The following is a 27737-nucleotide window of genomic DNA, read 5'->3' as shown; positions in this document are numbered from 1 at the left end:
CTGACATGTCGCTTAATAAAAAAATGCAGGAGATAATTTTGGGGGGGGGGGGACCTATTGTGGAGGCGACGATGCATCGGGTTTTAAAAGCGCATGGTCTGCCCAGGCAAGTGTTGCTTAGCAACGGAGGCGCGTATCTTCCTTCTTTCTGCGCACGCCTTTTTTGTGCAGTTCTTTCTGTGGCTATACTAGCTACGTGCGCGGAGAAATGTAACATCCGTACTCGCAAGGATGCCACACAGTTGCACTTTGCACTTTCCGGACGGTGTCGTTTAAGCGCGCTTGCGCTTTGAAATAGTTCACGTGTCTGCCTCGAGTGAGACAGTTGCGGTGTCCACGGCAAGGAATGTGAATAACAAGTGAACAAAAAGAAATATTACGCTTTTGGAAGACGTGGAGCTTTCTTTTTGTCAGTAGTTTTCTCAGCATCAGCATCTGACGCCATTCTTATTACATGGCGCTTCAGTAGTGCATGGCAGTGGAATCTATGAAAATAGCAAGTGTGGGCCAAGAGTCAACAGTAACATTTTCGTGGATAGTTCAACCAGTGACAACTTATGGACTGATGGGTGGGTTGATAGGCGACATGGTTAATTTTGGGACCTTCACTATAACGACCTTTCAGAATAAATAATTTTCGGTGGTCCCGCGTGATTTGTTATATTGGGATCTGACTGTATGCTGTGTGCTAATGTGACCTTGTTACTGCAACTGTTCATGATATTGGCATCCAAATAATATGTTGCATGTCATACACAATGATATGGTTAATGTAGGTATCGTTGGCTGTCAGAATCGGTCTTATTTCTCCTTGGTACCAAATTATGTTGCCAAGAAATCTCTGTTAAGACTTTCATCCAACATGGGTACAAATAACCACAAAAGAAGTAGTCAACGGTTCAACAAAAATTTGCCAGGTCAATTTTGTGAAAGTCGCTGCCTGTTACTGCCTTTGTAATGTGCTGCTCGTAGAAAAAAAAAAAAAGAATCTATGCCTCCACATTCGAATTCTATCATAGGACTAATTTCACGTGAATATGGATTGCAAGAAGTGCATCAAACTTTATGAGCCTTGGTACACAAAAATGAGTGCCTTAAGAAAGAGAAATTGTTTCACTACATAATTTCCTTCACCAATGCGTTCTTGAAAACAAAAACAGACGAACAAGGTAAAGACCACATTGCTTGTTTCTTGGTTTTTTTTTATTTATTGTTCGACACTGCAGCCATCACTGTACAATCACAAACGAAACGCTCAAGAGTCTGGCTTTGCAGTGTGTCGATCAAAGGCGTGGAGTTTCTTATAACATTAGCAAGAAGGATGCACGGCACCGTTGCCTGTGTATGTTTCCTAATGTGCATTGTGTTACCACAAAAATGCTGGGATGTTGGTTGTTTGGCTTCTTTCAAACAAGCCTTGGCCTAAAACGTAATCACGGCTGCACGAGTACACTCTTTCTCAGTATGACGTCTCCATAAAAAGCGCTCATTCGCCCATAATGCATCTTCATTAATGTTTACTTGCACATTGTACAACAATTAAGCGAAGAAAGCGGAAACATTGTTATGAGCTAGTTAGTCTGCGGATGTAGAAGATGTTGAATTGTATAGCAGGCAAGAAATAGGGACAAGGTGGTGTCCAGCAGTCCGCCATCTTTGTTGTTGTGGCACCGCTTTGGTGTCTGTTTGTAAACAGTGTAAATAAAGCCCCTTCAACATTCTTTACATCTGCAGAATAACTGGCTCATAACAGTATGATAGAGACCGACGCATAGTGAACACCAGACCTTGTCGTCGTCTCCTCCAACTTGGGCAGCCCACCAGTACAGTTAACGCTCGATTAAAACTGCACAGCCGAGCTTGAGTTGTTGCATTTTAATAAATAGTGCTCGTACACATACAATGGAGTCTCTCGTTGATACAATCTTCACGGGAACCGGAAAATAAAACATATCATCCAAAAATTGTATTAACCAAAGCAAGCTCCGAAAACTATGAAAATAGGCGTAATCGGCGGCAAACTCAATAGCAAAGGTGTGTTGTGGCATCGAGTGGTGCTGCTCCGCATAACACGTTATGCAGAGCAGCATACAAGCAAAACCAAAATCACACTTGCATCACAGAAAATAGTGAAGCCAGTAAAAAACACATTTTGGTTAGTCCTGACTTGTTCTTGTTTACATCTTTTCTACGACAGTACAGAAGCTCTGAACAACTGACGTAATATACTGCCATGGGTGGAAAGTTGTTTGAAAGCAGCTCCAAATAGCAACTGAAAATGCAATGCTCGGGAGTGCATTGACCCTGCCGTGTGCTCATGGGCCGAGTGGAGCTCTCAGGATCTTTTCTTGATAGTCAGCATGGTCTCAGCTCCCACAGTTCCTGAAAACAAAAATGCAAAAGTCCGCAATTTGAAGGAGCACTGACAAATAATTTCAATGTTGTAAACACTCTACCGTACATTTCTCACACGTGAAAGGATGACGAAGAGTACGAAAGTCGGAAGAAAATTTACTGCATATGTAACGAAGTTTCCCACCACACTGAGCTCTGACATAAAAAGGGGATGCCTAATTTCAGAATCATAATCAGATATTATTGTTAGAAGTTGGGTCGAATTACAAGTATTTAGTATGCAGGAGGAGGTCCTATAGTCAAAGACTGTATCGGGACCTCCTGTACAAGAATAGTTATGATAATTGACATCTTAAAGCAACAGTAGCATATAATAAGGTATACAAAGAACAGGAAATGAACGTTAACAGAGCAAAATACAGAATTCATTACAAATAATAACAAGGTTTAACTTATCTCACGGTAACATAAAGAATTGTATGTGAAGAAAATACCAGTAGTTTATTTACAAGAACAAAAACAAACAATAAAGAAAAAAATAGAATGGACAAGAAACGGTTACAGTAAATTTTCTCATTAGTTTGTCAATAATAAATGCATTTTGAGTTCCCTTTTAAATTGGTGTAAAGATCTTGTATTTTTCTTAATGAGAGGAAGAGTATTCCGTACTGACATGGAAGTGAATTCCACAGTTTGTTTGCCGTAGTAAGTGCGGATTTGTGGTAAAAGAAAATTGTTATTCAACGTGAATCTGGTGGCACTATTAGTTGTCAGGTTAGATGGTGAAAATGTGATCGATGGTAGCTCGTTATGTAGAAATCTGTAGAAAAAAATATCTAGGTTGTATTTAGTGAGCCCAGAAATAGTAAGGATGTTATTCTCGTGTAGTAAGGAAGTGGCATTAGAAAAGCGTGAACTGTAGGTAATTATTCTGATGGCTCGGTTCTGAATTGTTTGTAAAGACGTAATATGAGTACATATTATAGGTGTTTCGTCAACATATGATACCATAAGAAATGTGAGAGTGGATGAAAGAGTGGTAAAGTGAGAGCAATGTGGTACGTGTGAAGTAAGGGCGTGCTTTAAATAAGATGCATATGTTATAAGCTATCTTCTTTTTTATGTGAGCAATATGATTGTGATATTTCAGATTAGAATCAAGTAGAATGCCAAGGAAAGATGAACATGAACTTGGATGAAGGCAGTGGGGACCAAGACTGATAGGTGGAATGGAAGCTGTTTCGCTGATGTGAAGAGAATACAACAAACTTAGTCTTAGTTGCATTAATAGATAACATGTTAACATTACACCACCTTAGAATGTTTTCTAAGTCAGCATTTAGTTTATTAACCAGAGATGAGATATCTTTATGAAAAGTGAATATTGTGCTATCATCAGCGTGCAGAATGCATTTTGTCGAAGAAAGACGATTAGGTAAATCATTAATATAAACTAAAAACGGAAGTGGCCCCAGGATGGAGCCCTGAGGCACACCGATGTTAGTAGTTCGGTGTCGAGAATAAGCACTGGAAACAGAAACAACTTGAACCCGGTTATTTAAGTAGCTTTTTAGTAGCCAAAGGGCAGGACCGCAAATGCCAATTGCTTCGAGCTTAGAAAATAGGATATTATGATTAATGCTATCAAATTTGTTAAAATAATGATTACTGCAGACATTCAAGCTTGAATCTCACTGTTATATCGTCGCACCTTTCACAATTTCGGCAAAAAAAAAAACATTCTTGACTGCGGGCACTGAACATGAGCATTATGTTCCCTTTCATGTTTCCACAACACTTACATTCGTGGCATCAATGTCAGTTCATCTGTCTGTCACTCGTAGAACAAATGCAACACATTTTTGTCTTGGGAATTAAAAATCAATTTGCAGGCTTCTGTGTGCCACAATCCAAATATGAGGCACGGTGTAGTGGGAGACTCTGGATTAATTGAGACCACCTGGGATTTTTCTACGTGCAACCGATGCATGGTACAAGAGTGTTTTTGCATTTTGCGCCCGTATAAAATGCACCTTCCGTCACTGGGATCGAACCCACAACCTCAAGCGAAGCAGCAGAACACCAAGGCCACTAAGCTATACCATGACGGGTGCACTAAGAATGCTCAAAGCCCAAAACGAGAGGTTGGAAACTAATGTGATTCAAGAAATAAGTGACGGCATGGAAAATGGTAGGTTTTAATAGGAGGGAGAAATGGCAGTATGGACTAGACAGCAGTCCCTGATATACAATACAAGATCAAGAAGTGTGGTTGGGAAGGCCACATAATATGTAGAGCGACTAGCTAATGTTCTAGTACAGCAACAGAATGGGCGCCAATGAATAAGAAACACAGCCAAGGAGAGCAGAACTTAGGCGGTGTGATCAAATGAGGAAATGTGCAGAAATGGGGATGGGGTCATCTGCCGCAACACAGAATGTGCTAGGGGAAGCCTTTGTTCTGCAGTGGGTAAACAGATTGACGATTGTTAAAACTCAAAGCTTCGGTACTACACCCACGGGAAAAGATATCTAACATGTCTAATGTGCTCTTGCATTATTTCTGATAATGGATCACTGTGGCAAAAAAGTCTCGCAAGTCTCACCAAATACGAGTCTCTGCTGTAGCTGCCAAAGTACTGCGGCACGCTCGAAAGGTTGACGACGCAAACTTTCCAGCCAAGCTCTTCCAATTTTTTCAACCACTGCACGAAGTGGATGTGAGATGGACTCGCAGCATCAAGGTCCTCTAGAGTAAAATTCACCCTGGGAAAAAGAGAGAGAGAGTGAAATATTATTTGTACTCTTGTGTACAGTCTGAAACAACAAAGTCGTTACCCTTACTTCAACTACATCTCTGCTTAAACAGAAAGTTAAAAAAAATCTTATGTTGAATGCTGCTTCGTGTGTTGCATGCTTTAATAAATAAACCATAGTACCTGTGGCTTACAGGGACATTGCATAGGATGATACCATCAAAATATGATGACATGATATGTACAGGCTTTTAAATGCCATTAAGATGCTGTGCTTTCCTTAGAGTTCACAAAAGAAAAAAACTAAAGGCTCACCTATTCATTACAGTTCAAGCCGTATTTTCTAACACCTCATTACATTCTGCACTCTTTTTGCCACTTCTAATTTGCTGGCATGTCACTGAGTCACCGTCATCGCCAAGACCAGCCACTCATATCCATGGACGATAAGACGAGGATAAAAGAAATATATTGTTTCAAAAATACAGGTCAAGATTAGCATGTGGACCTGCTCAGAGCCACATATAGTGCTCAGTCAATCAGCCTCTGACCGACTTTTGACAAGGTGGTTTGCTAAGAGACAATGTCTTATGTTTTTTTTAAATCCATGCTTTAGCTTTGGACTATATTTGTCCTCTGCTGGAAAAGAATAGGAGCAGGGATGTCGGGGTAAGGTACCTAGGTGGTAAGGTTAACTATGTTAAAGCCCTACATTTCGTTGACAGAGTATTACCACATTACTAAAAGCAACAGTGTGCTTGATTCAGTGGCTTCCAACACAGCCATTCACCAATGCAACAGCACATATAAGACTGACAAGGTTTAACGTTGCGAAGCAAAACCTGTGCTTTGAGAGATGCCATAGTGGAAGTCTCTGGAGAAACTCGTGACCCCCTGAGAATTCCATTAATGTGCCTCAAAACCTCAGCAGATGAGCCTTCTTGCATTCTTCTGTCGTAAGTACGTGCAGGGATCGAGCCCATCACCTCGTAGTCGGCAAGAAAGCGCGAGAGCCACAGCACACGTAGGTGACAGAGCCTAACCTCTTTTCCAGGGAAATGTAGACCGTCTGGTTACCCCTGGTGACGGTCTTGAGCAGCAGTTCGAAGAGGCAGTCGGTCAGGTGGTCATCGTACACCACTGCAACCAGAACAGATGAGCCCCACTGCGAGTGACCGCAAGAAGAATGGAGATAAATGCATGAACTGGAGGTAGCTACCACAACAAATACCGCTGAACCTTGACATACGAAATTACTGGATATATACGAAGTAAATATGAAATTTGGCTTGTCATAGTTCACTTCAGGGAGTAGTCTACTGCCACAGTGAAACCGAAAAATTCAAGTTCCGAGACAATATCGGTTCCAGTGAAGTGAATATTTGTTCACATGAAAGCTTGAAATATAAATATTCAGCTATATTCGGGAAGCAAAAATGTCTGATCGCGAGAAGAGCTATTCTCAAAATTTATTATTTTTTTTCCACCAATACCAGTACCTATGCTAAATTGAATACAGGATACAATGAAGGCATTTTAATTACTAAACGAAGTTGGACTGTACAGTGATCTGCACTTCAAGTGCTTCCAATCGTGATTTCCGTGTTTACTCATTTAAGATACGCACCCTTTGTTTTAAAATTCCCAAATCTGGAGAATATATATATGTTTGTGTATATATATATTGAAGCAGAAGTTAGATTTTGAACGCATGGCATTTGGCATCAGTTGATACCATTGCTAAATGTATTAAGGTTGCTGGTGTATCTAACAGCATGGGTGGTACTGAGGATGACCATATACTTGGGAGGGAGTGAACCGATGAAGTAGCTAGCAAGCTCTGGTAACAACTAGAGCGATATCAAGAGTGGGAGCAATGAAGGACAAGGAGGTACTTGATCAGTGGTGCTGAATGTTGAATAAATGTACGCACAGTGTGCAGTCGGTTCTTTTTTTTTTCTATATTATACCGTACATAATTCACAACGTCGTCTATGGTTTTAGAGGAGATCCAGAAGCCTAACCAGTCTAACAGCCACAACCTGCCAAGGTTCCGGAAAACAAAAGTGCGGGTCTTGCATGAGTACGTATGGTATTAGTGGGCTCCTGGTAATCGTGACAATTCTTTCAACAAACTCGAATAGGATGATGACGTACCGTCAGCGGCCAGAAAGATTCCCGTTTTCTCAAAGTCGTCCAAGTCTTCCGCAGACCAGGCAAAAGCACCTTCTGGAGTTTGCATTTGTGGCGGCCCTTTTGTCCAATCCAAACACCTTACCCTCGTAGGGCACTGCTTCACGTCGAGAGCGTCATAGAAGTCTTCGTTCTGGTCCAGGTTTCTTTGACACAGATGTAGAACTTCATCCCAGGCATCTGGAGAACAACATTAGGGATTCAAACACAGTCGCCAGGTATCGAAATACGGACCATCCATCCAAAACAGTGTTAAAGCAGTGTTAAATGATAGCTGGAAAAATTGGAAAGACACAACAGTTTCATAGTGAAGTGGCTCTCGAAACGCCGACCACGGCATCATCGACGTCATCGTGACGTCAAGACACAGCGAAATGTTTTGCTAACACCATGTAACAATAGGACTACTGGCGCTCTTTGGCCACATCTGGCCCTTGCGCCATTAAACATCAAATATTCATTCATTCAATAGGACTAGGAATCGTGATACTGTTCACAAAAGAAATGAAGAAGACTGCTGCGCACATTTATTCTGGCTGTGCTTGCACAAACAGAGTTAGCCGATGCACCCAGATTTCCAGACTCAACCATCCATCTCCTAGATACCGAAACTGCTTTGTAGAAACAAGAAACATAGTACATTATTTAGGGTGCTCTGACGCCTGCCGATGTTTTTCTATTAAGGTTGAGAGGGATGCACATTTAAAATGCAAAAGAGAGAGAGAGAGAAAGTATGACTAGTGAAAATTACCATGACAGCACTCCTTTAACCTGTCGCCTCTGGTATATTATTTTGCAAAGAAAACAGAAATTAATGAGTGTTTCTTTTGATTAGTGAGTACCTGCACGAATGTTTTCATACCACTCTGCTCAGTTACTGTGGCTTTCGGATGCTCAGCACGAGGCTGGGAGTTCTAATCCTGACTGCAGTGTCCGCATTCTGGTGGGAGTAGAACGCAAAAAACTCTCGCGTACGAAGCTTCAGCTGGACATTAAAGAAACACTCAAGAAACAAATAATTTGAGCTGTATCAATAAATTACCCATCTACAACATGAGAAAAGTGACTGTTAACACAAGAAGAAACTTAGGAAACCGTGAAAGACACAAAAATGAAAGACAAACGGTGATGCCACCTTGAAGTTCCCACACCAGCTTGCCATGATGCCACACATTGTGATGGCATCTGCTTGGGTCCAGTTAATTTCTTTTTTCTTTGTGAAGATGGGCTATGTATATTGCAGTCTGAATAAGCCAAGGACTGTACCTAGCAAGATTCAATAACTTTCACTGCGCACAACGGCCTAGATATGAAAAGGTACCTTGAATTACATGGGGTCACACGTCTGACAAATCAGCGCTGTAGTTCTAGCGCGGAAAAAAAAATGAAACACTGGCCTTCACTTTAACTTCTAACGGTCAATGTATTTCTGCAAGGATAAAAAATACATTTAATAATTTATCAGATTAAACTGACTTTGTGTTTCTTTTACTGTTCCTTTTAAGAACTTTGAATTTAATCCAGAACCTTTCAATACGGCATCTCTCATAGACAACCACTGTGTTGCTTTTGGACGTTAAACATTATCACTGAATTAAATATTGATTGCCCAAAAGTGAAATGTGTTGCCTTTTAAAAAATAATAATAACAAGCCTCAACTTAAAAAATGAAATGTGCTGTTTTATCCTCATTTTCTACTCAAGTGTCTTCTGCATAGTAAAGCATGCTTCACATCTTATGAAACGGCATAGATTAGTGCTTGAAATCTGAAAAAATAGGGACAAAATGACGATGTAGTGTTCAGTCATTCTAGCAGTAATCATGTAACCTAATGAAAGCCAATTATGCTAAGAACAAGCACCTCACAGCTTATGGAAACATGAAAGCAGCTTACACACAAACAGGCTTTTTTTACCCCCAGTCATAAAAATTTGCGCTGTTATCATCACAAAGGGATTCTACATGCAAGCATGCCTCGCAGACACGCACCAGAACAGAAGACGTAGTCAGCGAACGCGGCGGCCACAATGCCGCACAGTCCGACGCCACTTCCCAGTTCGACGACCCCTTTTCCCTGCAAGAGCTCCCTGCCGCGGTGCAGCAAAAAGTCCGACATCACCAACGCGGCCTTCCACACCTGGGCAATGAAAGCAATTGGCGATGCTGATAATGATGCATAGATATACTATATGGAGATTACTGATGGAGGCGATGGCGACAGACATTACCATTAACGAAATACAGGAATGAGTCGGAGATGTAGGTGGGAAGAGTAACACTGATGGCGACATTCTATTGAGCCATGTTCAACCCGATGCATCAAATTTTTTTCTTTTCTTTTAGCTGCACGAGTTTCCAGATGCGTTAAATTCTTTTCTTTCTTTTTTTTTCTTTAGGTGCACGAGTCTCCTTATCAAAATAATGGTAGGCAACCCCAATCTTTGACTTAGGTGTCTCTTAGTGGCACTCGCACCTCGGCGTTGGTGTTCTGTAGGTTAAACAAGTGAATGTGTTTTCCCTGGCACGATATGCGGGTGAGGAGTGAAAGAGGGCGAGGAGGAAACAGCACACGCCACCTGGTGGGGCATAGCCTCCTAGGAAGCGGCACATGAAGCACACCTTACTCGCCCTCTCCGGTGCTGACGTCAGAGCATTAATGATTGCGATTGCACAGCTATTGCGAGCAAGCGAGTGAGCAGGTGGACGCTGGGAGAGGAGAAGTGAGAGAGGAGGGAGTTAGGTCACATCCGATCTGCTAGGCAGATCTTCAGTCCATGCCAGGCAACTGTTTTCCATTAATTAGCCAGTTAAATATTGTGCCACTTTCTTGCGTGTGACGTCATTACTCCCGCTTTCTACTTCCGGGTTTCCAGGAATGTTGCCAGTCGTGCTCACGTGGCGGGTCTCTAAAGGCTACGATTCTGTGCTTTTGTGTGTGGTAATCAGTGATTTCTAATTAATTCTAATTATTCAAAACACTTCAGTAACTCTACCTGTAACTAAACTTATGCTCTGATATCATATCTATAATGAAACACACGAATTTCGCACTTTACTAGTTTTTTTATATTTATTTTTCCTGATTTATTTTGAATTTTGTCCCCAGTCGTCTCAGGAGGTGAACCGGAAGTGCTGTGCAAGAAACATGTGTCACTCGATGCTCGTGTCACGAAAGAAAAAAATTAATAATAATGATAAACTCATAAAGATGACGTTGCTGCTCTCGACCACACATGCCAGTACCCATCGTGGTGACTTGGCTACAGTGCTGTGGTGCCGAGGATGAGGTCACGTTTGGTTTCCAGCCATGGAAGTCACATTCTGATGAAGGTGAAATGCAAGAATGCTCATGTACTTAGACTTAAGTGCGAATTGGAGAACCCACACGGACAAAATTAATCTGGAGCCCTTCGCTACGGCATCTCTTACAGCCCCAGCGTTGCTTTGGGAAGTTAACCCCTCTGAATTAGCCAACCACATTTACATCAGCAGCTGAGCAGAACATATTCGTTCATTTCAATAAGAGTTCCAAGCACACTGGTCAAACAACACCACAAGATGTCACCACCAGTACAGCTGTTTGTGCCTACGTTTCCAGTATTCTGTAATTATTACATACACACCAAGTTATCTCTTTAAGCGGAAAAGGAGTTTTTAGAAATATTTTACGGCAGATAGCACAATCCTGTCAGATCAACTAGATTAATTAATTAAGCGGCTATAACTCACACAGCAAATTGCAGTGTGATGGTAGCTAATTAACACTGTTTCACTAATTAACAGGGCAACGATTCACTTCAAGGCACATGTCCCAACAGCGGAACTGAATCTAACAAGTAACTGAGGTCGCATCTATCCATCTGCACCTCGCACAAATTTTGAGAAATACATCCTCAAATTCTGCAGAGAAATGTGCCACCATTCCCGTTAACACTTATCAGCACTTCCACAGGAATGTCTGCAGCCTCACCTGTAGTCCGACAGTGGGCAACGTTGTCGCAGGGCAGTGATCTGGGAACCAAGAAATAAGAGCATCATTAAGCAATTGGCAACATTGAAGTTCATAAGCCAGTTAGTAGTCGCATGGCACATGAGAAGAGCATGGCCCATTTATGCAGGCTGCTATGGGAAAACTGACTGCAGATTGTTTTGACAAAACCTGATAAGTTTGCAGTTAAACGTCAACATAACAAAGTCAGTAAAATCGGCAATTTGCTTTGCTATATCGAAATGTCATCATAATGAAATTCGATCTTTCATGCAAATAAGTACGATCCCCGATTATCACCGATGATTTTTCTTACACGGAAGGGCCACAATAGTTTGAGAATTACTGGTCAATCGGAAAAATCAAACTTAAATTAGGGAAAGAAAAACATTTTGTCGAATTTGAGAGTAGGCAAGGGACAAAAGGTACAATCTCATGCCGCGTTGACATCCTCATGTTAGCAGTACAAAGTGAGGCCAGCCACACTTTCAAGTCCACTCTGACACCACGGCTCATAGTGTCACCCGCAGCAGGATGGCGCTATCACAAAAAGCACAGGCAGTGGGGAGCAAATGCTTCATCCGCATCTCGCTTCAACGCGTCTCCGAAACACGAGATTACGCAACCTCCAGTACTAAAACACATGGGAAGCGAGCGGGCAGGATGCAACGTACCACCCCTGCGCAGCAACTCTTTGCACACGCGGCAGATTACTCCTCAACAGTGCAAGCAGGCTGCATATACAGCCGAGCCGATGGCCACGCGATGTCGTGCTAGAATATGAGAGCGGCAACCTGTCCCCTCGTGCGTGCGCTTGATCGCCCGTTACCGCGAGCTAGTGCCGCCGTTTTCCCCTTGCTCGCACAGGAAGGCAGCACTGATCAAGCTACCATCCTTTTCAGGCACCCTTGCACACTTTCCCTTGCACATAGTGCATACAGCATGCAGGGTATGATAGGATCTTATCGCACTCTGACTTTATACGGAATGCGACGCTGCTCCGCTTCGACGGTTGCTCTTGGACATGCTGTGTGCAGATAGAGAGGTGCGTTTGCAAGCAGCCGTCTGTAATTCAACCATATGACCATCTGCGTCTCTGGAAGTCTCCATTCATTGTCTCGGCGTTCCTTCGTGGCAGCAGCGAAATATCGTGACACATATTGAAATTGTGTACAAGTGCAATTCGTTATATTGAGGTTCCAAACACATGACGTTCTACGGACAAGAAGTTATGAAAAGTTAAATACTTACGTTATATTGAGGTTTAACATATACTTATGTGCCACTAATTAAGCAACCTCACCTACGTGACAAACTGGTTGTTTATAGAGTTTTAGATAAAAATGCGCAAGCACTAGGGCTGCCTTGCCCCAACGCTTGCGTACATCTTTGGTGGCGTACCGAAGCAGAAAAACATTGTAGGTCTTTTTATAGGTTTTTGTCCCCAAATGCAAGGCTTGACTGCTCGCAGCATAATCAACATATTGTCACCAGTTTTTTAACATATAAAACCACAATAAAAGGCTAAGTAAAAGAAATACGTTTTCAAAAAAGGTAACCCTGTAATTTAAAACATATCTTTGTTACGGTGAGTTTGATACCTCACAATTCTTACTTAAGCAAGGGAAACTAAACTCCCCGCATGCAGCGACATTCTTGTGCACTAAAGCAAAGTTTCAGTCGCGGATAGTTTAGAAAATCATTTACTAATTCATTAATTACTGTTCTAATTAGGTTTTTACAGAAATGACATTTTATTGTTTTTCACAAATGCCCTCTCCGTGCCCAGAATTCTTCTTAGATATGGAACTGCATTTAGGCATTACAGGAATAATTTACACGTAAAGTACCCCTGTTGATGTAAAGCAAAATATGTATATAACATGTTGAGGTTGTGAATGAAACTGAGGCAAAGTAATCCAAGCATCAAGAAAGTTTCGCTTCTGGTAGGGCATGTTTGCTGCGAATGTGCATTATGATCAGCATTTCATTGCTGTCACTTACCGGAGCAGGATGGCGTTAATAGCAACTAAGAAACGCTCTAGCAAGATTAAAGGTCAAGGCGGAACCGCCATGCTCAACTAATTCCGTACCTGCTGTGTTTTTTTTTTTTTTTGAAGGCTTGCCTTGGCTAGTCTAGTCTCAGCATGCTTTTCGCAAGTTCTCATTCATGGCGAGAGTAACGTGACCTCTTCGGGCCAGCAATGTCTATTTCAAGCTCAACACCCCATGAACAGAGGCTGCAGTGTCGCCGCCTTTATTTCTTGGGTACGCAACTCGTCTGCGTCTCCTAATCCAAAACTCTCAGATACGCACTACTATTTCGGTTCAGTATGAATAACTCTGCAACACGGGTAAAGGTTAAAGATGTTGCAAGCCGTCAGACGTTAGTCCAGTGCAGAGGCTCAAAGTGCTGTTTGTAAACAAAGTTGGTGTTTCTCTCCAATTAATTTTTCACGTACGTGCAATGCCATTTGACACGGCTGGAAAACTTCAGCTGCATGTTTAGTCAAGCAGACACATGGGCCTTCTTTTCCTTTCAATAAACGCGCGACACAAAGGGCAACGCACCGTGAATGTCGGGGTTCAGCATCTGCGGCTAAAGCATAGTGGAGGGTCGTTGCTATATCAGTTAAATGTCACTTGCACGCACTTAAGAGCCAGGCTTTCAGCCTCCACATTCATGTCAAGAAATGCCAGCAACATGCACGCACACGCGCCTTGGGTGTGATCGATGGAATGCAATGCGTCAACGCCTCCTTCTAGAAACATCCGACGTCTCCAAGTAAAAACTGGTAGCTGTGAACTCAATAGAAAAAGGAGTGAGAACACCCAGACGGTCAATCCTCAGTATAGATAAAGTTGCATTTGGTACGAAAATACTAAAATCAAAATGTGGGGTTTAATAACCTCAACCTGTACAGCGCACTATCAGGGACGCAATAGTGAGGGTCTCCAGATTAATTTTGAGTGCCTAGATTTCTCAAATGTGAAGTAGACGAGAGTGCATCTTTGCATTCCATCTCCCGGCATCTGTCTTCTCTCTCAACGCACAATAAATGGAAACTGAGACTCAGTAGAATGAGCCCGCCAATTCTAAGCAAGCAAGCAAGCAAAATGAAAGAAAGAGGTTAGTTCACTACGGCCTTTCTCGGTTAAGCATGTCCCTTCCTGCTGTCTCGAAAACAACACATGGTATAAGAAAGGACAGCTGCGCTGACACTGCACGTGCCTGTAGACAAAAAAAAAAAAAAAGAACGAACGAACGGTTGGGCCTCACAATTGAAAGCAGCATGTGACAACTCAAAGGGGAGGCATAGTACAGGTTTACGTGGAGAGAGAGAGAGAGAGTCAAGCAACAGCTGCGGGCGTTACACTGTCAAACGAGACAGTAGCAGATGTGCGATAGGATCAACAATCTGGCTCGCTCCAAAAATGGCTGGCCTAGCCCCAAAGCATGAAATTACTTTGCATGTCCCTTGAACAAACCTTATGTGTGTGCAGGCATGCGTTATTATGTTCAGTGAGTGTCACGAAGCACACATGGCATGTGCAAACACAAGCATAGTGCTGCATCTTTCGTTAACATTCACTTCTGTGGAGCCTACGTGATCATTTTTGTAGTATCCACATGTGTCTGTCGAAGATGTGCGCAGTGCGTTTTCCCAGAACCAGCAATATGTTCACTGGTGTGGTACCAGATTGGCACGCTTTCTAAGTGTTATTGTGTGGCCATAATTAAAGACAAGTTTCGGAGAATGGAATTTGACAGAAAGTTAAAGTGATCTATCAATGTATTTATCCTTATATCAAAATGCCAATGGACACTTCTCCATCCGACTACCGCATTTTAAAGCTATATCCTCGACTCAGTGGAAAAGCCACGAGAAAATTGGACTTCCTTGCGACTTCTGCATTCTCAATACTTTCGCGGTTGACCTTTCTTATTTTATGTTGTGTACTAATAACATTGTACTCCTTGCGCTTTTCCCATCTATTTCATAGAAAAACTATTGTGTGAGATCGCCAGGTCACCTTTATTGCCTTGACTCTGAAAGCTTTCTACATCGGTAGAACTACGCTTCAAGCTGGTCTACCTAACCATCAGACCGATACTTCAGTACGCAGACCACGTGAGAAATTTGCGCAAATGCAATGTGAATTTAATTAGAAAAATACTTAATAAAAATCTGTCCGTAACATCTCTAACAATGGTTACAAAGCTCTCTCTGCAACAAACCTCATGAGACGATTCAGCATACAGACACATACTGTAGTTGTGCTGTGAAACTTGTAGGCAGAGAAATCTACATTTGAACTGCTTAAAATACTATTAGAAATAATGCTTAAGCCCTAACAAGCATTTCTGACACAGAGCCCATCGTCGTGTTGTGTACTGCTTTCTTTACATCTAACATCTTCTTATGAGTTTCTTTACTTCTCTTTTACTGTAAGGCTACGTTCACACTGGGTCTCTGAGCAGGCGGAAGCAGAAAAAACTTGACAAAATCCGCCCGCCTAGGCGAAAAACGACGGCCTAGACGACCGTTTTTTCGCCTAGGCGGGCGAAGCGGAAAACGGTTCCGCTTCACCGGAAGCTGCACTAGCATGTAAACATCCGGTCGTAAAATTTAACGTTTCCCGTTGTTCATTGTCTATTTTTAGGAAAAGCAACTAGGTAAAACTATCGAAGCTACGTCTTGTTTATTTTTCATGGTAGACGAAAGTTAAAAACGACACGCGCAGTTGCACGAAATGATAGCTTTTAGTAATTGATGGGTAATGAATGAACATATGTCTTGAAATAGTGTGATGAACAGCGCCACCACGTGGACAAACGTACGCAAACTAGATGGATGTGGGCGAAAGCGGCAGTGGTTTCCGCTGCAGTGGCGAAACAAATGTGAACATCTTGTACATGCACTAAAAGATTTTCCGGCCACTTTGGCTTCTCTGCCCGCTTGCCATTTCCCAAATGTGAACGTAGCCTAACTTTTGTCGCTCCTGCCCACTTCCCTGTATCTTTCCCATGACCACAGGACAGTTCAGGTGTCCACTGGAAAGTGAGACAGTTACAATGCCTGTGGCCTTTCCTTTTCTTCCTCCCTGATCTGTCCTCTATATAATAAAGCAGTACTAATAGTGCTGATCCTGCAGCAGTTATGCAGTTAGGCTACGTTCACACTTGGTCTTGGAGCAGGTGGAAGCGGAAAGAACTTGACAAAATCCGCCCGCCTAGGCGGAAAAACGGGCGGAAAGCCAGGCGGCGAAGCGGAAAACGGTTCCGCTTCACCGGAAGCTGCACTAGCATGTAAACATCTGGTCGTAAAATTTAACATTTCCTGTTGTTCATTGTCTATTTTTAGGAAAAGCAACTAGGTAAAACTATCAAAGCTATGTCTTGTTTATTTTTTATGGTAGACGAAAGTTAAAAACAACACGTGCAGTTGCGGGAAATTATAGCTTTTAGTAACTGATGGGTCAACGAATGAACGTGTCTTGAAATAGTGTGATGAGCAGCGCCACCATGTGGACAAACGTACGCAAACTAGATGGATGTGGGTGAAAGTGGCAGTGGTTTCCATTGCAGTGGCAAAACAAATGTGAACATCTTGTAATTGCGCGGAAAAAATTTTCCGGCCGCTTTGGCTTTTCCGCCCGCTTGCCGTTTCCCAAGTGTGAACGTAGCTTTTTATACTCAGCCTGCTGTGAGGTGCCGGTAATGACATGGCATGCCCTTACTAGCAAGAAAAGGCACTGCAAACAATGTCCTCACCTAAGAGTACTTGTGCGCTCCGACGAGCCCTAGACAATTCAAGGTCTCCATCTTCGTCCAACGTCAAGTGACCAGGGTCAACCACTTTGATGTCCACATCCCACTTGACGGGCAGCCGTGATTGAGCAACTGAAATATATTTCTTTGTCACTGTCAGTTACTCACATGATTCTGATGAAAGACACAGCAGGGATGTGAGAATAGTAAGTTTCTGAGACCAAACTGAATAGTGTCAGAAGGGGATTCAATTGAACATTTTTTTGAATAATGAACAGCCAGTTTCATCATTAGTGTAAAATGACCTTCACACTTAGTATATCAACGTTAGCAAATTTTTGTCATTATACTGTCCGTTATGAAGCATTTATCAAAAGCACAAATGCAATATTAGGAGCAGATAAGCAGTTTATTTGCATACTAAGAACTTATTGGTGACCGAATAGAATTGGGTTAGTCGAAAAAGCCTGGCTTACTGAGCAATGCAGCATGTTCCATTACGAGTAATTTCTTTTGTCTTACATCCACCGTGGTCATCAGGATTAAATTTATCGCACTGATTAAATTTATTGCAATGTTTCTGCAATTTTACGCTTGAAAGCATGCAGTTGGCCATTTGAAATGTTAGAAGACTATTAGAAAAGTATGTATAGTTACAAATAGTGACTATTAAATGCAAAGACAAGTTGAATAGGGCAACATTTAAGTAATTGTTTGAAGGTTTGGAATATTCGTACACCCCTACGACATAGTTGGGAAAGCAACGTCAGTGAAATTCTTTAAACCTCTGACAAAGCACAATGTAATCCAATCTTATGGGAAATAAAGTCAAACCTTCTTATAATGAAGTCAAATCCAACACACAAAAGAAACTGTGTTATACCGAATATTCGTTATAAGCGCTGAGCACCCCCACAATCACAGTAACAGAAATAGCTGGGACCCTATTAGGCTTTCAGAGACAAGAACTGTCGGGGTTAACCACAGCGTGAACAGAAGCACTCGGCACTTAAATTTGTGCACCAAAATCAGCTGCCAAAGGGCTGAATTAACAACTTTGCGCATTGTTAGCAAAGAATGCACATCAACCTATCTTCCTCGGTCCCTTTGTATCCAATTGGCTACCTTGATTCAGAGGAACTTGTTCTTGGCTTTACGTATAGCGCTCCTGCCTCTGGTGATGGAACAAGTGATGACATATGTCAACATATGCCAAGCCATGAGCAAGCCATGACATATGCCAAGTGCAATCCAAGAGTGGTATACGACTTCCCCCTGATATGCGGCTAAATCCAACATTGGACAGATTGTCTGCTGCCTTAATGAGTAACCCAGAGAGGAGAAGCTAAAGTTAAAGCAAAATTAACTGGCACGCCTGCCTGCACACTGCAGGGACTGCAAGTGTCTACTGCAGTTTTGTGGGATAATGATTATTGGCAGGAGCAAGAACCAGACGGCACAGGAACCACACGGCACAGGAACCAGACGGCACATGAACTAATGGAAGCCTATTACATGAAAAATTAGCGCACGTAAAAGCAATATACTCATACAGCTGTATAACTCTGAGATGAGACTGTACGACTTCTGGTCATCCCGTTAGGGCTGACTGATGCCTTGTTGAGGCGTGACTATGTATATGTTTATTCTTGAATCTGTGCCCAAAATAAGTCAGTTGAAAATGCCATTTGTGCCATTGCAATTACTTTCCTTTAAATCTATACTTTTGTGTGTGTCTCTTTAGAGGCAAATAAGTCTCAGTGGGTATACTGCATTTGCACATTGCTGTTAATCATTTGCACGGTTAACCATGAAGCCATTACACAAAATACTGATTCCGGACACAAAGTCAGATGTATATGTGACTGCATGAAAGCAGTTTGGGCATATTTCTTGCTGTTAACTTTCAGGAAAATGGGGACTGGTTTGAACTGGACCATTGTTTCGCCACACGTGACAAATACAACTTGTGAAGCGTGTTTCAAATACCACGAGTTGACATGGCAATCTGGAATATAGCGCACCAACATGTCAACATACCACGCCATAATACACCTTCACCTCTGTGTTTAAGCAAAGAAAATCAGCCCTCACGACAAGAAACACGAAGAAAGGGTTACTTTGTCCACGAACATCCTGCCCTCCATATCTAATGGTGGTGCTTAAACGATTAAACAAAACATGGACCTTTCTCATTGGAACCGAGTTGAAAAGTCATTATGTCCCTGAGCTGCCTTTCGGTCTCAGCAGGCTATTGCTAGCTGATACAATAGAGATAGGGCTGTTCTGAATGCGAAAGCTGTTGCTTCCCCTAAGATGCGCCTGCCAGACAACCTTAAACACCATCACAACCTGCACAACTAGGCCACGTGTACCCAGACCTAGGGCTACGTGTACAACATAAGCCACGGAGGCGAATGCTTGAATAATGACGTCAACCGCATTCGCGGAACAGAATGGCTGTCTGATGCACAAGGATTCCAGTTGCGAAAAGAAAAAAATGGAAAAAAGTGAGCCGGGCACCCTTATCCATCACAATGAGCAACAATGCAAGATCTGTCCTCGCCTCAGAATCGGGTACAATGAGACAGGCTCGCATGGGTACATCTGTGAGCTTTGCGCACACAAAAAGAGTGCGTGACAATGTGTACGTTGCAAGGCTGCTCATTCCTACAACGAGCGCACCCAACACTGCTTCCGAGTATCACACTGCTGCTGCTCGACACAAAACCACATGGCCTAGTTCCTGTTTAGTAGGTCACGCGCTTGTGCACTGGTAAAACGGCTTAAAAAAAGGAAAAAGGTCAGAGTAGCATGCACAAGACATGTTATTCAGATAATTATAGATTAATGGTAATAATAATAAGAAGAAGAATTGGCAGTTTTGCCACAGGGATGTGTTTGATGCCATTTGCGGTAACATACAATCAACAAAATGAAGAACTTTTTGATTGTTCTCTTGTAATTTATTAGCTTTTGTATGTTTCCTTATCTATCTTTCTTATTATTTTTTTCATTTTTTTTTCATCGAATAAGTAACATTTCAAAAGAATAGGTAATCGCTTCAGCACGCAATTCTTGGCCAATCACCCAGTGTGGGTATGCGCCATAATATGAGGCCACCACCACCACCACCACCACCGCCACCACAACCACCACCATCATCATCAGCAGCAGCAGCGTGGAGGGCAAAGTAATGAAAGCGATAGCAAGGTTTAGCATTGGGCTTGAATTCCTTAGGTGGAAATATGCGCCGGTGCGGCTATAAGTGGATGCGATACATGCGGCATGCAAAACCTTTTGGCACCTTCAAAAGCTTCAACATGCCATGCAAGGCCTGTAATAGCATCACACAGGTGCCACAGCGCAGCCCGTAAAGAGAGGTGCCAGTGGAATTACGTCACTTCCAGATTGTGAGCGATAATATTGTTTTGCACTTTTTTTCACAGTCTGAGAAGATTTAAGATAAAAAGGCATGCGCTGTGAACGAAATGTTTCACTACCTTTGTTTGTGCGTTGCAATCCTGAAAAATTCTGAGGGATAAATCAGTCAAAAATACAAGACCTGGTTTGAGCAACTCTTGCAGTTGACTATCATTACACCTAGCTTCCGCACACAAACATTTAGCATACATACAAATATACAGGGAACATCGGAACATCATAACGATGACGAAAATTCATCTGGAGTGTCTGATAATGCTGCTGCTGATGATGATGCTAATAATAATAATAATAATAATAATAATAATAATAATAATAATAATAATAACAACAACAACAATAATAATAATAAGACAACGACAGTGGAACACATATTACATCACTTTTTTAATGGAGAGTTATTGTTGTCTGCACCTGTTTTATTGTCCTCGCCATGTTTGACATTTTATACACAAAGTAAAATGTGCACAGGCTATTGATTGTGCATTTGACCTTCAATCAAAGTGTTTCCTCCATGCATATGGGAGTCAGAGCTACTATGTTGATCTGGGAAGCGGGAGGCTTCAAACAACGAGTGATCACAGCTGACTGAAAACAATGTTACCGATCACCTCATTGTTGCTTTTGCTGCTGCTTGTAGCACTGGTGATCCCCATATTGTTCCTTTTCCATTCAACAAAAGGCTTCGGCTTACTAAGGGCCCTGACTTAGAAGTAAATGCGCTCTTGTTACTGCATGCAACCTAAATGCATCAACATAAGAAAGAACTAAGTTCCAACACAGCCAAAGGACATACTGTCCTTTGGTATTCGTCAGTGAAAGATGGACGTGCAGTTGTGGAATTACATGTAATTGTTTGTAATCAGTCAAGATTTCCCGCATATCTTAAAACTGATAGACTACTTATTGTATGTGGTAACATTGACCATATCTTAATTAGCTCTTTCAGAGCAACCAGTTACATCTAAACAGTTACTCTAATGATGAGACTGTAATCAGCAACACAGTCTCTGAACACTTCTATTACTTTATTTATTTTCAACAATACCGCTAATCTCACACAATATTATAGCAGGGAGGACACATACACAAGTACAGTGTAAAAGAGACATAAGACTGAAGCGGCAACTACTGCAGAATGCCTGCTGTCATGCTATGTAGAAGCCTCATGGATGCACATTTTTGATGGGCAAGCCCGCAGTATCGTTCAGATGGCTGGAAAAAATTTTGAACAGCAGCTATCATTAATTAACAATGTGAGATGGACTGCAGAAAATGCATTAAAACAGCCAGGCTGGTTGGTTATATCTACAGTACTTGAGCAATGTTAATCAGAATTGCGAAGAAAGTAGGGTAAATATATATATATATTTCTTTTTAATTATGTAATTAGTTTCGTCAGGTAGTAATTGGTCACTGTATTCAATTGCATTCTTTATTGAAGTAAATGTGATTGTAATGGGTCACTTTTCTTTCTTCGTACAAGCCAGACACAAAGAACAGTAAACAGAACCTGTCCTGTTCTTCGTGTCTGTCTTAGATCTGTGTCACGCAGGCAAGGTTAATGCCATTAAGAGTCGAAGACTTTAACGTAATGCCACTAGATCTGAAATAACTGCTACATGCACATTTTTCATGACATTAAATGTTACGATGACAATAGCGGTGGTAAATGTGGTTTCCTTGCCATTCGTTACGTACCATCAAAAAACCATTCTGCGGGTGACAGTTCATGCAGTTCCACTAAAAATTTTATTAAGCGTATTTGATGTCAAAATAATTCAGTTCCCTTCAGAAATATGTGCTTCGAGTGCACTCACAACTGCTAACATTGGCAGTGAGAGTATTAAGTGGCATTAAGAGAAAGCGTTAGCTCGGGTGCTCCTATCTGAATACGTGTAAAAGGAGAATTAGTTTTTCTCGGCGACCACTGCACCAAATTTGGCCTGCTTTGTTGCATTTAAAAGAAAAACTTAAAATCTAGTGACTGTTGGTTTCGAATTTTCTATTTAGGTCGTCGATCTTTTATACAAAATTGTCAAAAATAGAGAAATCTTCAGAAAACGAAGTCGTCAAGTTTACAACTCTGTAAACAATAATGATACCTTAATTCTGTGAATTGCATCTAATAGTACATCTAATGCGGACAAAATTGATATGTTACACATGAATCTCAAAGAATTTAGTAATATGGAAACACAGCTAGTGCACAACCTTTGTGCACAACATAACAAATTCACGTAAGACATAAAATGACATATCGAACTTGCCTGCTTTCAATGCTCTAACGGATGCTGTTTACAGAACTGCTAATATGTTTTTGACGCAGAGCTATTAATTTGTAAAATTTATGCTTCTATTTTTTTGAAACTTTATAATTTTTGAAAATTCTTGTTACAACATTTAGGCCCTTCATCGAAATTCCGCTTCCAACAGTCACAAATATTGAACTTTCTCTCTCAAATTCAGCAAATTTCATTAAAATCAGTCCAGGGATTATCTCAGAAATATGCTTTTGCTTTTGAATAGGCCGTGTTGGAGTTGTGCCCAAGCTAAAGCTTCCTCTTAAGTTTTAATGCCATTATGTGGGTATGTGTGGCACCATGTTAATGAGAAGTTAATGAGTTAATGAGAATTAAGAAGTTAATGCCATATTTTTGTTCCCGAGCAGCACAGGTACTACTTGTGCTACAATGGCTTCTCCAAGTATCAACCAACGTGCCCAACGAGTTTTCCTGAAATGCAACGCTTTCTTTGAAAGAAAAATGTTGTGAAATCTGCTAAGTTACAGATGCTTCAGTCGGGAGCTTCTAAATCAGATGTCTTCTAAGATGAGTCAGTACATTATACTTGTATTAATTGTTGCTCATGAATGACAACAAAAAAGTTGGATTATACAAACGTGCAAACCATTCACTTACAGCGCATCAACATTACTTACGTAAAAAAAAGGAAAAAAGAAAAGAAAGAAAAATAAGAAGGGTTGAGGAGCAAAAGACAACTTTCTCATTTTTACAGATGTAGCCAAGTGCCTTATGTTGCATTGAAGAGATGCCTAAACAAAAGAAGCGTGCTTTACAAAATTTTTTAAAGCGTGGTCTCATTTATTACAACTGGAGCGAATACATGCCACAGAATGCATCAAGCTTTTGTGAGGAACTTAGTTGCATCTTTAGTGGAACAGGCATGTTATCATCAAGGCGGCCAAGAAAAGTTAGTTAGTAGGTTGGTAAATAGATAGATGACACATTAGTTTAATAGATAAGCCATGTCTTTGAACAGTCATATCTTTTTCTGTTCTGTGAGATATGCAAGAACGAGATTTGGCAATTCAATGCAATTCCATACTTTGTTAATGTCTTTTTCCCCACAAGTTCATACTTACCCACCCACAAAAAGTCAATAAAACTTCACCAGTTTTCTTTTTAGCAGAGCAAGCTTCATCTAAGAGCCAAGAATTAGCTTTAACTTCTTATTTGCTGTGACAAATTCTGAAAAAATTTTTAGAAGTGCAACAAAAGTTGGCAAAAGCCACTGTGTATTACAAGAAACTGAACACATACACATGTGCAAAAATTGACAAACAATCACGAGTTAACTCATCATTGGCACCAGAGGATGCTCGTTGTAACGGCAAGTTATCACCACTTAAAGGGTTAACAGGAGCATGTCTATGTCCTCGTACACACTCATGGCAATGCTCTTTCCTTAAGTTTGCCACGTTTGGCAAAATATGCCGCAAATCCGACAGGTTCAGAAGGGCAGAGGGATTTTTTTTGCCCCCCAGACAGAAAGAGGCGGCATCCGTGCATTTCCGGACACTTGACACGGTTATAAACAGACAGCTCAAAAGACTACGCCAGCTGCTGCGTCAGCGCTGTCAAAGGACTGCTCGTTCTACGAGCAGCTGTGTGCACTTGCGACAAAGAAAAAACATTTAAAAAAAAGCTTTTTACTAGAATATTGCATTGGAAAGAGCAAATTGCTGCGAGCGCTGCACACTTCCTGTGCTCTCATTTTGCTCCTGCGTGTATATCTTTTCATATGTGCTTAACTAGTGGCGTGCTTGTGTGCTTGGCCTCCGAGATTGCCGACACGTGAGGAGGGTGTCAGATTTCGGAGGCCATGGCACGTGCGACTCTCCAGAAACAGATTGCGATGCAGTACAGTACAGTGCTGCACAGTTTGTCATGTGCTCTCATTTTGCTCCTGTGCACAGACCTGTTCATTTGTACCGAGCTAGTAGCATGCTTGTGTGTGCATGACCTCCAAGATCCTTAGCTTGCGACGGGCTGCCTGATCTCGGAGGCTGTGGTATGTGCAAAAAAAAAAAAGAAAAAAGCTTTGTTATGATGCGTCGCTTCGCCAGCATTTTTAAACAATTCTGTGCCCAATCTACATGTTTCTATGACAACTGTCTTGGACTGTTAAAAATGGGATTTGAGAAAAGATTGTTCTTGTGACGAAGCTTTACAGTAGCGGGTGACATGAGAATTTGCTATTGATATGATTATATGATATGAATATGATTATTCAGTAGCAACATTAGACTAATTAACCATTTATTATGCAATTTACGGGACGCATCTTGTAAATGCAGCACTGAAGTCAGTGATCACTCGGAGCCTAGCACACTGCTGGAATACAAAGCGTACTTTGGGTAATTATTTCTTGAAACTGCAGCCATGAGGAAAAGGTTGTGCTTTCAGTACTGGCTGACTTTAATTTTGCTAACAGAATGTGCTGCTTAAAGTCATTAATGAAAAATTGAATAAGGAAATGTTATCAATGATATTGTAGAGTGCTGCCCAATATGTATGACACTACTATAAAGCTTGGTCAGAGAAAATTTTCATTCTGTCATAAATTCCCCATTTTGAATGAGGCCGGTTGTCAAAGAACCCCGCTATCTCTCTCCCCTTCGAGAGCCAATTCGTTCTGTCCTTTGCAAATTTGCTTTCACTACACTTCTAGCACGCTCAGAATCATGAAAAATGTGCAGCTGTAGACCAGAATAAGAATTTTAAATTATTCGGTGTATTTCTCAACTTACAGAATGTCTACTCCATGTGATAATTCTCTAAAGGAATGAAGGCACGTGAAGCTACACTATTTTGAGCCTAGCGCACTTGGAAAGCACCTATCCAGCTGCTTGCAAAATATGCCCGAAGTAAAGCATAGTGAAAATTATGAAAGAACTGACCCTTCACATGGCAACATAGTGGCACCGAGAGCAAACACCCAGCTGCCTACATTCTAACTCCTTTCACTAAAACATTTTGAACATGCCTTTCGAATTTGCAGCAGAGGTCAATCATGACTTATGTGACATGCTTTTAAACATCACTATCTATGATGCACTACCTTCGTGTATACACTTGTACACACAATGCCCGAAGGAGTTATGTTATGTGTAAATAAAATTAAATTAGTGGGTTTAACACCCCAAAGTTGCACAATGTCTCATGGGGGGCAGTGAGGAGCTCCAGATTAATTTTATGCACCAGGGGTCACTTAAGGTGCATCAGTACCATGGTACATAGGAGTTCTTGCATTTTGGCCCAGTCGAAATGCGTCCCGCTGCAGCCTGGAATTGAACCTCCACCTCATGCTTAGTAGTGCACTGACCCGCATATTCTAGAACACTCCTTCACTCAAAACTCCACCTCGACTCAAGAAAGTAGATGGCAGCGCAGAAGTGGTCATTGCAGTTCACTAACACTTCTCAGCATCTCCTGAGAATTATAGTGTCTTCTAAGGGGTGGCACTGTGCTCAACTTGGTGGAGTGGAGGAACAGCTTCAAGGCGAGGATTGTTTGAGAATGCGGGGGTGAGCCACAGCTGCGGCAGGTGGGATCGCATGTGTTCTATGAGGAAGAGGGCGCAGCGTAAACTTGGTTGCAACGTAACCTAATAAAATCAGCACTAGTTTCATGTTAAATATACCTTGGCATGCTGGTGGCTCTGGCACAATCAGTGATTGCACCACTATAGGTGACCTTTACTTTCATAACTTCATCTTGACATTGTTGCCTCACACAGGATTCATTCGGACAACTATTAAACAGATACTAACAGAAAGCTATACTCCTGAAATTGTGAAATGGCTATTCTTTACATGTGATGAGACTTGTAATGCCAGGAAATTGGTGCAAGAAGGACAGGCAGGTGGCGACGCCACCTTGAAGTTCGTGCACCAGCCCGCCACATGACATCGCGAATTTCAAGTGCCCTCAAGGGCGTGGCAGTTTATCAGTAAAAGAGGTCTACACTGCAATCTAGAGGACGTATAAGGACTCATCTTGTCAGCCAAAGAAAAATTTTCTTGAGCTGAAACACGAAAACAGTTCGAAATCTGTGACGTAATACTGACGTACGGCGCCACTGTTCTGTTAGCGTAACATTTACTTCAAAAAGAATGACGAACGTGCAAGTTCTGTTTACACTTTCTCTAGCCCCCCAATACTTCACCTTTTCCTACAAAACCGTCTTTTGAAGGACTGTTTTACTGGCCGTTTAACTGACGTATTGTCATGAGTCGTGTAATCACTTGTACGTGAACATTACATCGTGGGGAGGTAAAGAGGGTTTCAGTTGCCACTAGTCAGAAGTAGTTTCAATCGCAACGGTCGTCTGCAGTGCACCTGAGCCAAAAAATTAAGATGCTAATTGATGTACGAGATGTATGTCGCTCGCTCGGCTACCGGCACTCGGCAACTGACTTACGCTTCGCTGTTTACGTGCATAGCAAAACTTTTTGTTTCCGATTTCATTTTTTTTTGTCTTTTCTTTCTTCGCAGAGGGGTAGATGTATGCGACTACCTTGTAGCCGCCTCCTCAAAGCTTCGGGCATCAGATCGAGCAGCGGGTCGTTGTCGTTCTTGACGATATTGTCGGAGTCGACGTGGACTTCCGAGACTACAATCTCGTCGTCTTGCATGTTTTGAAAGAAGTTTTAGTCGAGTTGGTCATTTACGGACTCACGATAAGGCGCGCACACAGGTCAGCTCGTTTCACCCGACACAACGCTCGCGGTAAGCGGAAAGCGCACGTCGCCATCAGCGCGAAAACGAGCGAAACCAAACGCACACATGCTGAATGCTGCGTGGAGTCTCGCACCCTGCTAGAGCAACCTTCGCACTAGAAGAAAAAATTGTTATAAGCTAAACCTCTTAAAAAAATAAATATATCGTCTTAGAATGTTTTATCATGCAAGACATACTGCAA

The 27737-nt window shown here is 41.8% G+C and overlaps 1 protein-coding gene across 1 annotated transcript; it reads right to left on the bottom strand.

Moving 5' to 3' along the window:
* Positions 1-1855: 1855 nt before the first annotated feature.
* Positions 1856-27639, bottom strand: LOC126525721 (methyltransferase-like protein 22). The gene is made up of 8 exons (XM_050173639.3): positions 27333-27639; positions 17070-17198; positions 11276-11316; positions 9295-9442; positions 7269-7484; positions 6155-6251; positions 4962-5121; positions 1856-2382 (listed from the first exon to the last, which is right to left on the bottom strand). The coding sequence occupies exons 1-8, from the start codon at positions 27448-27450 to the stop codon at positions 2356-2358; spliced, it is 936 nt and encodes a 311-aa protein (XP_050029596.1). The 5' UTR covers positions 27451-27639; the 3' UTR covers positions 1856-2355.
* Positions 27640-27737: the final 98 nt, after the last annotated feature.

The sequence above is a fragment of the Dermacentor andersoni genome, chromosome 8 (genome assembly GCF_023375885.2).
Source record: "Dermacentor andersoni chromosome 8, qqDerAnde1_hic_scaffold, whole genome shotgun sequence".
Lineage (NCBI taxonomy): Eukaryota > Metazoa > Arthropoda > Arachnida > Ixodida > Ixodidae > Dermacentor > Dermacentor andersoni.
Note: the sequence above shows the minus strand (reverse complement) of the source record. Positions and strands in the feature narration are given on the sequence as shown.

Bases quoted from the DNA above. Each gene is read 5' to 3' on its own strand.
- LOC126525721 (XM_050173639.3), bottom strand. From the start codon at position 27,450: ATGCAAGACGACGAGATTGTAGTCTCGGAAGTCCACGTCGACTCCGAC. The intron at 6,252-7,268 runs GTACGTCATCAT...TTCTGGTTGCAG, and splicing joins AATCTTTCTGGCCGCTGACG to TGGTGTACGATGACCACCTG. The intron at 2,383-4,961 runs GTGAGACTTGCG...TTTTGTTTTCAG, and splicing joins ACAGCAGAGACTCGTATTTG to GAACTGTGGGAGCTGAGACC.